The 13,561-nt window shown below is 35.9% G+C and overlaps 1 protein-coding gene across 3 annotated transcripts in view; it reads right to left on the bottom strand.

Annotated features, from left to right (window-relative positions):
* Nucleotides 1-11,834, bottom strand: part of LOC126824241 (uncharacterized) — a 28,256-nt gene extending 16,422 nt beyond the window's left edge. For 2 of the 3 annotated variants that reach the window (XM_050553442.1, XM_050553450.1), the window contains exons 1-6: nt 11,672-11,834; nt 7,577-7,670; nt 6,494-6,582; nt 2,788-3,004; nt 1,748-1,821; nt 551-641 (exon numbers count right to left, since the gene is read on the bottom strand). In XM_050553442.1, coding sequence (XP_050409399.1) covers nt 551-641; nt 1,748-1,821; nt 2,788-3,004; nt 6,494-6,582; nt 7,577-7,607 — 502 coding nt within the window. In that variant the 5' untranslated portion in view covers nt 7,608-7,670; nt 11,672-11,834. The remainder of the gene's footprint in view (nt 1-550; nt 642-1,747; nt 1,822-2,787; nt 3,005-6,493; nt 6,583-7,576; nt 7,671-11,671) is intronic. The other variant, XR_007681519.2, reaches the window with a different exon arrangement.
* Between the last annotated feature and the right edge of the window lie 1,727 nt (nt 11,835-13,561).

Here is a 13,561-nt window from a genome sequence, read left to right as displayed (position 1 = left end):
GGGTGGGGGGTATTTTTTCATTGTATAACACAATTTTATTGGTATTGGAATTAACTTTGTTTATTAACCTTCGAGATGTCTGTATTAGTATTAATTTGGCATTAATTTAATTTTTCATATCATTTATTGATAATAATTTAACAAACATAATTATTGTTATGTCATTTATCAAACATTACAGTTTAAACAGAACAAATGAAGGAGGTTGCATGGGAAAGGTTGCAATACTGGATGTAAATTGGTAAAATACAACACAAGTTTTTGTTGGTGGTTATTTGTAGGAAACAACACAAGTTTCAGAAATTTCAACACAAGTTTAAGAAATTTTAACACAAGTTTCAGAAATTTTAACACAAGTAATGTGTAAATTTTCACACAAGTTTGTGTTGTTTGATAAATTTTAGACATAAGTTTTGTGTTGTTTCAACATTAAACACAAGTTTGTGTTGTTTCAACACAAGTTTGTGTTGTTAAATAGAGACACCTAACTTGTGTTTTTCAGTGTATCTAACCATATGTTGAAACATTAATTAAGGAATGTCCACTGTACCTAGATGATGCTTTTCCATCCATGACCACATTTTGAACTCCCAACTACCAGTAATTATTCTCGAATTGTCCGGCACACAATCACACAGTTTCTGGAATACAGTAGGATAGAGATTAATAAAATGTTATTTTATTTCAAGCGTTTTTGTTCTCCAAATTCTCTTTCCGTTTGTTTTAAAATAATTATTTCAAAACAACTAATTAATTAGTTCATTTAACTTTCTGGCAGCTACTAATGCAGACTGACTTTGAAAAATATATTAAGATGTATTTGGTATTATTTACTATTGGCCCAAGTATATTTCGAACCGATATCAGCCTCAAATATATTTGGAAACCGATAAAATGGCAAGAGCTTGCTTTGTGTGAGTTATGTATGCATGGATTGGGTGTGTATGGATCTTGTTGCGTATCACTATGTGCTTTTACAACCAAAATTTATGCAGACGTATTATGCCGTAGCACCTGCCCGTCCATCCGTATGTCTGTCAGTTTCACGTTTTAAGACCAATAACTCGCCTTTTCATTGAGTTCGGACACAATTACTTTCCTTCTAAATGAGCTACAATGTCCAAATTTGGTGTAGATGTTTATTTTGCGAATGCCTTGATAGGGTTTGAGATGAGCACGCTCTGCTCGGGCACTGTCTGTCTGGCTGTCACATAGTTTGGGACACAGTAACTCTCCTAATTAATTTAGGTGTTTATTAGTTGAATGACTTCGCGGAGTTTGAAGATGATCACACGTTGGCTGACTCAGGCTGAGCGGAAAACAATGTGATTAGTCAGTGATTTGGGACACGATGACTTTGATTCTTATCAATTTGGCGTACAGTTTCATTACACCAATACGCAGTGTAAGCAGAACAATCTTGTCTGCGATATCACACCAGGTGGAGCAAATAAAACCCCCAGGAACGAACGAACGAGCAGAACAATAAGCAATTTCATTGGCCGAGACTTTGATGAAGCTCGATAACTTCGATTTTGTTTGAATTTGCTGAAATTCAAAAACCAAAAACTATATGAAGTAAGCTACAATCAAATACAGTTTGCTATGAGATCAGAGTGAGCCAGGGCCATATCCAAGCATCCGAATTACTGAAAGTCGTCCAATATGTTCAAAACACAAGATTCAGTGTACGGTCAGAGTGACGACTATCTTTCAAAAAGGTTTTCTGTATACTTTTTGTTCTTACCTTGTTGCTACTTGTAGAAGTATTAAAATATTTCAAGAATCCTTGACTTTCTTTCTTTCTGATGATCACAGAATCTGTTAAATACAATAATGTGTAATATTATAAATCAAGAGATCTAAATACAAACAATGGTAATCAAAGAACACTGGGCAGTGCATATTAAACTTATGCAATCTGTGTACACTTAGATCCGCTTAAAAACAGACACTAAGCTAGTTGACCGACATTTTGAATCCTAAATCGACGATTTTGGTTAAAAACACTAGGTATATTTCGAGAATTTGGAGAAACATATAGTCTGCTTTCATTGAAAAGGTTTAACGAGTTTTTTGTTTATAGCAGATGTGGATCGGAGTAGGGCCGCATTACAAAACAGTATAGGGGGGTTGGATGGCCGAATGGTAAGCACGTGCGCGCTGTATCATAAAGCCTGTCATTGAGTCAACTGACGTGGTTTCGAATCCTCGGTTGTACGTGACAAGGAGTAGGGTCGCCTGTCCAACTTCGTGGGTTTTCTCCGGGTCCTCCGGTTTCCTCCCACTACTGAAGACCCCTACGCGCAAGCGAATTATTGAAATAAAAAAACATAAAAAACATATGTTAGTCCCGAAATGACCTAGTTTGTGTCGAGTGGACGTTAAACCCCATTTCTCTCTCTGTATCTCTCTCACAAAACAGTATACTAATTGTTGGATGTGGCGATCATTTAGGACAGAGATCTATTCTCGAAATAGAGAAGATGGTGCTATGTGTGCTGAATGTGGAGGTGAACTCTTCATGTCGGACATCCTTCCAAGGTCCAGGGTATAAACATGACATTGCTATCATACTTTCACAAATATCAGCAAAGGTAGTGCATGGATAAATTTGCTTGGTTTTAGTACTCTTTCTTGTCATGGTTCAATTCGTGGCAAATATAGTTCGCATATTTATGAAGATATTGTGGTGATTATGAAATATGAACAACTTTTATCACGCATGCACATCCAATAATTAACAAACGACCCAAAGTTTCTATCAGATCACTTTAATGTTCTTACCCAGTGACCACATTTCTTCTTCTAAGTTCCATTTATCTGAATCCGAGAAGACAACAGGAACGATGTAATAGTAATTATAGTATATATAAGTACTATCTTCCAGACCTTTCTCACTGTTTAATTTATTTTTGATGGATTTTCTGATTTTTGGATAATTTGATAGAATTGGTTCCAACTTTAAACCATCTACCGCCGACCATTTTCCCACAAGCTCCATCTAAAATTTACAAACGCGTAATAATTATAAATCTGAATTTATCAGACTCTCTGGAATATCCAGTCACCAGTCCCGTTAAGATAAAGTCGGTCAATTAGTCAAGTGGCGTTGTTTCGATTTCCCGCTTGTAGGTCACAAGGAGTAAATTCGTCTGGCCAACCTCGTAGGTGTCCTCCGGTTTCTTCCCACTGCTAAAGCCCCCAACGCGCAAGCTAATTAATGAAATAAAATTGAAGCACTAATCCCGTAATGACCCAGTTAATGCCGAGTGGACGTTAAACCGAGTTTATCGTTCCAGGCGGTATATATATATATATATATATATATATATATATATATATAATATATATATATATATATATATATATATATATATATATAAGTAGTTAGAAGATTCCATTAGAAGTAGATAATATACGTAAAATAGAGTAAATGCGTCCATTCTAGATAGTTATTTTATTACTGACATGTTTCATATAATTTTCAAAGTAATGTAGGTAACTAGGTATATAAACAATAGTGTGACGTAATTACGTCATTATAATGGAGAATAATATATTATGTGAATGGGTTCAAATCAAACCATTTAATTCGGTTTATATTTATCGATGAAATATTTTTCTTTGATCCCCATTCGTATTTTATCAGATGTAAACATTTTATAGAGTGGATATACGACAAAATTAGGGTTTTTATCCTTCGCACAGGTATCAATATGTGCACTTAATGGGATCATTCTTGTTTTGGGGTCCCTTATTTGTTGTCTATGTACATTCATTCTATTTCTGAGATTGTTCGTACACCCGATATAGTTTTCACCACATCCACAACAAGTGATAACATATATTAAATAATTGACGTTACATGTCATATTGGTTTTGACATTGGCAATTTTATCAAAAAGTGACAGGATGAGATCGGTAATGCAGGGGGTAACATATATTAAATCCAAGAGACAGCCAAAGAACTTGAAACAAATATTAACAAAAGCCAAATTCGTAACCCAAGACGTACATACAGTCTACAAAGTAACCAAATGTAATGGTAAACGATGCGGGTTATGTAATTACATATTAGAAGGCACAAATTTCACTTTCAAAAATGGACCTATGTTCAATGTCAAAACCAATATGACATGTAACGTCAATTATTTAATATATGTTATCACTTGTTGTGGATGTGGTGAAAACTATATCGGGTGTACGAACAATCTCAGAAATAGAATGAATGTACATAGACAACAAATAAGGGACCCCAAAACAAGAATGATCCCATTAAGTGCTTATATTGATACCTGTGCGAAGGATAAAAACCCTAATTTTGTCGTATATCCACCCAATAAAATGTTTACATCTGATAATATACGAATGGGGATCAAAGAAAAATATTTCATCGATAAATATAAACCGAAATTAAATGGTTTGATTTGAACCCATTCACATAATATATTTATTATTCTCCATTATAATGACGTAATTACGTCACACTATTGTTTCTATACCTAGTTACCTACATTACTTTGAAAATTATATGAAACATGTCAGTAATAAAATAACTATCTAGAATGGACGCATTTACTCTATTTTACGTATATATATATATATCCAAAATTATTAGCACAACCGCAAAGCTGCACTACTTTGTTTCACGGTAAATGATGAAAAGATAAAAAAAGGTATGCCGACACAAACTGATTTCAGCACTGGTTTAATAACATTTTAACATTTTAAAGTACTTTTCGTCCGTCTTGGGACTATTCATAAATAATGTAATTGTATAAAGATGGACAGTATAGTATATTTATACATATTTACATATTAACACTGTAGTTTTAATTGGCTATAGTTACCATTGTCTATGGTTACATAGTATATCGTTAACTAATAGAAACATGTACACACATGTGTTAATCTGTAGTATATGGGGTTCAATTTATGAACGATGAGTTTAAGATAATCATGGGATAGATTTAAGAAAATTAATGAAGCTAATGGCCAATTGTTACTTATTGACTATTAAGTCGAGGAACATATTTTTTAATAAAATGGTTTTCCATTAATTTCCTTTTCGTGGTGTCATCGACTTTCATTTTATAAAAAGGGAAAATTTGGAATTTTACTTGTAGGTGTTGTGCACATTTAAAAATATGTATATTTACAAATAAGGGCCCATTTTCAATATTACAATCCCGTCGATGGTTGCGTACTCTATCCCGTAGATGCGTGGACGTCTCCCCTATGTAAAAATTTAGACACCCATTGCAAGTCAAGACATATATGAGATTTTTTGTGTCACAATTCATATTGTCGTTGACACTAAATGTAAACTTAGGAAAATTATATTTGCTATTTGGCGTAATATGGTCGCAACATTTACATCGAAGATCCGGGCATTTAGATACATAAAAGCCGGTCCTTGTGATAGATGAATTGAATTTTGCTTTGGTTAGGAGACGCTTCAGATTAGGTGGCTGTCTTTGTGATTTAATGGATTGAACCTTATCAAATTTAATTCTGAGGTTGTCGTTTGATGCCAGGATTGCCCTACTCTCGTACATTGTTTTAAAGAAGTTGGGATGTTGGGGGTTATGAGTAGTAGCCCTCAGTCTTTGAATATTAATTGCCAAAGCCTTATTTATCCCAACTTCTATTACTTTGAGAGGGTAATACTGTTTCAATAAATTTCTTTTTAGCTCACCTAATCTGACAACCCGGAGGTCTTCATCTATCACAATGGTGCATATTTTTCTAGCTAAAGAAAATGGTATATTATTTTTGGTATGGCGTGGGTGACATGATTTATATGAAAGATAGTTTTTGGTATCTGTTTCTTTAGAATACATATCCGTTATAAGGAGTTCTCCCCTTCGTTTCACTAGAACGTCCAAGAATGCGATTTGCAGATCGTTCGTTTCAATTGTGAATTTGATATTTAGATCTAAATCATTCATTATTTTTTGCAAATCTGCAATGTTGCCAATTCGTTCATTCCAAATACAGAATATATATATATATATATATATATATATATATATATATATATATATATATATATGTGGGTGTGTGTGTGTGTGTGTGCGGTATTTCGAAACAAAATACATGTTGTGTAACAGAACGCGATGACAACATAACATGCAAGGAGCTGGAATTGACTTTATATAACGGCGGCGGGTATTTCAAAGCGACATGGCATACGTTCCTAGCCATCAATATCCACCACATAAATAAGGTAAATTCAGAAACATAAGTTACCGTACATTTTGACTGAACAACTGTATCCGAACAAGTTCAGATTTTCTGGAAATATCTATTCAATTATACTTGCTTGAAAACATTGAGAGAATACTATTAGAAATGTCTCCAAATTGAAATATTAATTGTTCTTGTAAAAGGCTGTGTTTTAATTTATTGCTCTATCATGTTACAGCATGCCCCTAAACATTATTAAAAGTCTCTCTCAAACATGACAAAACTGATACATTATCCTTACCTCATGCTTAGGACATTTCTTATTCCGAGAAAAACTAACTTTGCTTGGCGGTCGTCCTTCATATCCACCGATTTCTGTGTGCAAAAAATCTGAATAACATAAGACTATTTAGAGAACATCAAGACATCTCATAATTGGCATATAAAGCCATACAACACATTCTATACCATAAAGAGAATTAAAAATGACAACGTCCAGATTTACATATTGATGATACCTTCATAGTAAGTGCAGGAAGATCACACTACACTTAAAGACATTTCAATCCTACCGACAGGGCATAATATATACAGATATTTCAAACGAAATGAAATGGGGTTTAACGTCCTACTGTTTTGCCCCGAACTGGGCTAAGGAAGATGCGCATACGAAATACCGTGTGCTATGAGGGAAATTTTGTCCGGATAGCGGAACTACGACCAACTCTTATATCGAATTCCAACTGTCAAGGGATCTTTTAGTGCATGCCAATGTGTACACGGGACCTTGGTTTTTCGTCTTATCCGAATGACTAGACAGCTGTCCTTGCCAGGCCCTCCGTTCTTCATCACTGACAAGGGGGAACCACGCTGGAAAATCTGGATGAACTTTTTCGGCCAATGCAGGGATTGAACACCAGACCTCCGGGCAAGCGAGCCAGTGTCTTACCCACTTAGCCACCGTGGCCCCCATATTTCAAACACAAGTGAATGTTTCTGGGTACTAAATATAAGCGTCGCGATATAAGCTTATTAATCCTTTCTTGAAATCATTATTGTTTTTTAAAAAATAGACGCAAAGTATTTTGACCATATCTTTATATTAGATGGAAAGCAGAATTTGAGAGACGATAAACAAGCCAATAATTTGTTTTATGCGGCCCATGGGTCATAAAATCCGAATGACAGAATTCTGCATCGAATCATTGAACTTGATGTATTGTTAATTTGTAAGAACTGTAATTATGTTTCGCGGAGATTGTACGCTAAAAAGTAATCTTTTCTCAATGCGGCAATGATTACGAACTGGGAATGCAATAGCACATTAATATCTAACCAACTGTTGAAAAATTAATTAATAATAATCAAGGAATGTCCACTGTACCTGAATGGTACTGTCCTATCCATGACCACATTTTGAACTCCCAACTACCAGTAATTATTCTTTAATTATTGGCAAACACACAATCACACAGTTTCTGGAATACAGTAGGACATATATTAATGATAAACTGTTATTAAGATGTATTTGCCATTATTTGTTATTAACCGATATTAGCCTCAAATATATTTGGAAACAGATAAAATGGCAAGATTTTGCTTTGTGTGAGTTATGTATGTATGGATTATGTGTTAATGTATCTTGTTGCTACCCGTAATACGTATCACTATGTGTTTTTACACCCAAAATTTATGGAGACGTATTATGGCGTCGCACCTGTCCGCTTCACGTTTTAAGACCGATAACTCGCCTTTTACATGAGTTAGAATGTTAAATTTGGTATAGGCGTTCTTTAAGCGAATGCTATGACGTTGAACATAAGCGGGGATAAGCCATGTGATTGGTTGATGATTTCGGTTCGGACACAATTACTTTTCTTCTAATTGAGCTAGAATGTCCAAACGTGGTGTCGATGTTTCTTTCGTGACTGCCTTGATAGAGTTCGAGATGAGCATACTCTGCTCGGGCACTGTCTGTCTGTCCGTCACACAGTTTGGGACATAGTAACTCTCCTAATTAAATTAGGTGTTAAAAATAACACACTAATATGGATATACTACTTCTGAATTTTATTAACATGCTACGTTTCAATACTCATACAGGTATCGTTATCAAGCAAATAATGATTAATTAACAAAAACGTAGTGCAATATATAGATAACTACTTTGGAAGCCATTTAGCAGATACAACAATAACAACAATTTAATTAACAAGATGAAAGATATAATATGTAGACAACGGGTAGAAACCATTTAGCAGATAACACAACAACAACAATTAATTAACCAGATCAAAGATCACAATTTGAAACCATTTATACGATGAACCAATGACCACAATTAAATAACCAGTACAAATATATAGGTAACAAGTGGAAACCATTTTAGCAGGGGGGGAGGGGGGCATTAACCACACAGTAATTAGGGATTGAGTAAATCTACCCATAGATTTGGGAGAAAATGTCCTGAGTCTCTGTTTAATTTAGGCTTATGTTTCAGGATTTCTGCACCTTTCCAACCAATACAATGGATGAGAAAAGTCGACGACATATTTGTTATCATGGAACCAAGTAAGAATCCTCAGCACCTCCTTGATCATCTTAACGGCGCCCACCCTCGCATGAGATTTACAGTAGAATTAGAAAATGACAACCAGCTACCATTTCTAGACGTATTGGTGAACAGCTCTTCTGACCATCTAAAAACCACTGTTTACCGTAAGCCGACCCACACAGACCAATATATACATAACAGTTCGAACCATCCAAATAAAGTCAAAACAGGAATTATAAGAACTTTAACTAGACGCGCTAAATTATTGTGTGACGAAGAACTATGTCCTCATAGAATACAACAACTACCCTGAAAACAAAGTTAAGACGACCATGAAGAAAACCCTCACGCATACGTGCAAACCACCCCAAGCTGTAAGAAATAATAACCCGATATTCGTCACTATTCCATACATAGGACCAGTCAGTCACCAAATCAAAAGAATTTTAAAAGAGCAAATAGATGCAGATGTAGTGTTCAGCAGCGGAACCACACTAAAAACCATGTTAAACGCAAATGGCAGAATAAAACAACCCAGAGACGACCCAAAGGGTGTTATATATAAAATAAAATGTGAGTGTAATGAGGCATACATTGGAGAAACGTCACGTCCGATATCAGTGCGAATTAAAGAGCATCACACCGCAGTTAGGAAGCAGGAGTATAATAAATCTGCAATTGCAGAACATATTTTCAACAATCCGCAACATAAAAAATCAAATGGGAAAAGACGGAAATTCTAGCCAGGAACTTGACAGTGTGGAAAAACAGAATTCTCAGAGAAGCCCTAGAAATCCAGAACCATAAGCCTAAATTAAACAGAGACTCAGGATATTTTCTCCCAAATCTATGGGTAGATTTACTCAATCCCTAATTACTGTGTGGTTAATGCCCCCCCCCCCGCCCCTGCTAAAATGGTTTCCACTTGTTACCTATATATTTGTACTGGTTATTTAATTGTGGTCATTGGTTCATCGTATAAATGGTTTCAAATTGTGATCTTTGATCTGGTTAATTAATTGTTGTTGTTGTGTTATCTGCTAAATGGTTTCTACCTGTTGTCTACATATTATATCTTTCATCTTGTTAATTAAATTGTTGTTATTGTTGTATCTGCTAAATGGCTTCCAAAGTAGTTATCTATATATTGCACTACGTTTTTGTTAATTATTCATTATTTGCTTGATAACGATACCTGTATGAGTATTGAAACGTAGCATGTTAATACAATTCAGAAGTAGTATATCCATATTAGTGTGTTATTTTTAGTGAAATCTATTTCTATATGTCTTATAAGGATTAATTTAGGTGTTTATTAGTTGAATGAATTCGCGGAGTTTGAAGACGATCACACGTTGCTTGGCTCAGGCTGAGCGGAAAGCAATCTGATTAGTCAATGATTTGGGACACGATGACTTTGATTCTTATCAATTTGGCGTACGGTTTCATTACATCAAAACGTTGCCTACGTCTGAAAATGAACATTTTCTACGCAGTGTAAGTAGAACAATCTTTTCTGCGATATCACCCCAGGTGGAAGTGTAAATAAAACCCCCAGGAACGAACAAACGAACGAGTAGAACAATAAGCAATTTCATTGGCTGAGACATTGATGAAGCTCGATAACGTCGATTTTGTTTGAATAGCCCTATTAAGTATTATTACATTTCAATACCCCCACTAAGTTCAACGATGAACATTTTTAGCTTAGGCCAAGTAGGGCTAAGTTTTACTGAGATTGGGAAGACAATAACTTGCCTTCTAATAGAGGTAGAATATATTTGTTTAATAGTTGAATGTCTTGACGAAGTCCGGTGATACGCATTTTCCCACTTATGTTAGGAACAAATAAGCAATTTGACTGGTTAAGACTGTGGATCAAGTATACTTTGGTTCTAATAGGTGAAAGGGGTGGAACTCAGAGTATAGTTTCATTTTATCAATACCTTGACGATTATGAGAGAATTTTCTACATAGGCTAAGTACCAATAAGCTATTCGACGGGTCAAGAATATGAAACATAACTCTGCTCTTGAATGGGATGGAATTTTGTAACTTGGTGTAGATGCTGATTAGGTGAATGTATTGAATGGTTTGAAGTATTATGGCCATGGGACGACAAACCATATCGATAATCAGCATACCGCGACCTTTCGTTCAGCAGTTATGCTCCTCAGATTTGGTGTGATGCTTTGGTTCATGGGAGGACGAAAAATCTGCCCTAAAATTGTTTTAATTTTTATGCTTAACGTTTTTTACTACTAAGTGCATAGACACATCTTTGAATTACAGACCGTGAAATAATTTAAGAACGAAACCTGACCAAGTAATATCTTCTAGAATTGTACTGTACATTACAAAGACACGAGCGTTCTAAAAATATAAATTTAATAAACACTTCAATACAATATAACCGCCTGCGACCTAAGGCCTACTCTTATATAGAATTCCAACTGCCAAGGGATCTTTTACGTACACGCCAATGGTTTTTCGTACTATCCGAAAGACTAGGTAGCTATCCTTGTCAAGCCGTCCGTCTTGCACCACTGACAAGGGAAACCGAACCGGAAAATTCCGATAAACTTTTTTGACCAACACCGCGAGCGAATCCGCGTCCCCAGACTAGCGAGCCAGCGTCTTCCACACTTGGGTACAGTCAGGTCGCGTAGTTTCGCTGCCCGCTTTTATATGACAAAGGGTAGGGTAGACTGTTCAACCTCGTTGGTTTTCTACCTCCCCCCCCCCCTCTACTCCCCGAGCAGCTAAAGACCCTTACGCACAAGTGATTTATTAAAATTAAAATTAAACCAAATTTTAGCCCCGAAATGACCTAATTTGAGTGGAAGCTAACTATCATTCCCCACCCCACCTCTCTTCATATTAACATAATGTGCTGTAAAATTAATAAAACAGTATTATTCTTACCAATTATTTGGCTTTACCCGGCAATCCTTTGTGACTGTTATATATCATGTCGACACGAGAGCTGGCGTCGTTACTAGGATTCCGACTTTGTAACAAGAGTTATATTTTAAAGGTTTATAACAGAAACTTCAATAGACTGCATTTTATTGTTGTTAGAATACTATTGAAATAATAGGACGACCCATCCTCAATATACATAAATACAGTCCACCGCTGAGCTGAGACCAACTCACTGACAGTGTGATACTATAAATAGCCATGGCACGCCCAATTCGCTACAAATCTATTAACTATTACAGCCGTAAAAAATTTATTGTTGAAGATTTTGAATAGCAGTAAAATTAAGCTTCTTGGTTATTACAGCAGATTTAGAAATTACGTTCGTTTCATTTTTTAAATCGCTTTATCATTAACTGTACCGTTAAGAGCGGCATCTTTTGGTTTAGTACAAATAATATCTCTGAATCACTCGGGTTAGACAGGAACATGATACTAGCAGTAGTTTCATTTAACTTTTACAAGCTTCTTAAAACGATTGTTGAGCTACCTAACGTGCTTATTTCTAAATTCAATTTCTTGTTCTAGCTTTCTGTTATGGTTATAATAATGATTCTATCATATTATGCTCTCCTTGTAATATCATGTATAGAACAGAACATAACTTTATTTACAACTCCAGTTTGTCAATAGTGCCCAACGTAATGCAGAAATTGACTGACAAGGAAGGGCAGTGCCGGATTAACCTTGTGGGGGACCCGGGACATACCAATTTTAGGGCCTAACCGATCTCTGGGCCCCCGAAAATATGTTGGTACCTACCAGTCCCGGGGCCCTGGGCCCCAATCCTCGCCCGCTCAGCCCAGGTACTGGTTGGCTTCGTCCGGGATAAAATATTAGTATGACCCAGAATTGTGGGGGGGGGGGGGGCTAAATGTGGGGGGGGGGGGGCGGGACATTTGTTCCACTTCCCCCCCTAGATCCGGTACTGAGGAAGGGATTGCTAAAGATAGGCATATTCTACACATCATACGAGACGGGAATAAGAATCTCACAAACTGTTTATATGTAGCATGCAACAAAATGCACTTTTTTTAGTCCACTTTGCTACAGGTTGTTTTTTTCTGAAAAATCACAAGCAAGGATTTTGTCAATTTACTTGCTTTCGGCCATGATTTACGAAGGTCAAGGTCACGGACTTTTTGGTCCCGTTCGAACCTGGCAAAGCCGTGTACCCTGCTAGTATTATTTTAAAATGTTATACAATCTGAAAAGGCATAATTAAGATAAAAAAGAAAATGTATATTCAAAGAGTAAGAATGAATTTAACTTTTTCTTGATCCGCCCATAGTTCTTTCTTTTACTTATAATCTATTTTTCAAGAATGTCGGAAATAATAGTGTAACCAATTAGTTCACTTAAAATATGTTTATTCCTAAAATTTTTTTTTTTTTTTGCATCGCTACGTTCGGCAACAACCTCGCTGGCACCCCCCACCCCCCGCTTTAAGATTTCCTGTTATAATATGGTAGCCTAAAACTGTGGCAATCTGCCCAGTGAATGTCTTTGTCCAAGTTTTTGTCTCTTGTATCGGAGTTACAAGTTAATAAAATATGGAAACCTGCTGCGTTTCATAACCAATATTGTACGCCAGCCAAAGATAAATGAAATGGGGTTTAACGTAGAAAATTTTACGTGCGCGCCAATGTGTACACGGGAACTCGGTTCTTCATCCCAACCGAACGGGTATACGTATGTCTGCACCACTGACAAAGGGGAACCACTATGAAAAAGTACTCTACAACTTTCATCAAACTGGACCATCATTTAGGTGCTTAAAACTTATTGACCTGTGCTGCTTTTGATAATATAATATTGACTTTTCAACTCTGT

This window comes from Patella vulgata, chromosome 1 (assembly GCF_932274485.2).
Source record: "Patella vulgata chromosome 1, xgPatVulg1.2, whole genome shotgun sequence".
Lineage (NCBI taxonomy): Eukaryota > Metazoa > Mollusca > Gastropoda > Patellidae > Patella > Patella vulgata.
This window is presented reverse-complemented; position numbering and strand designations above follow the sequence as displayed.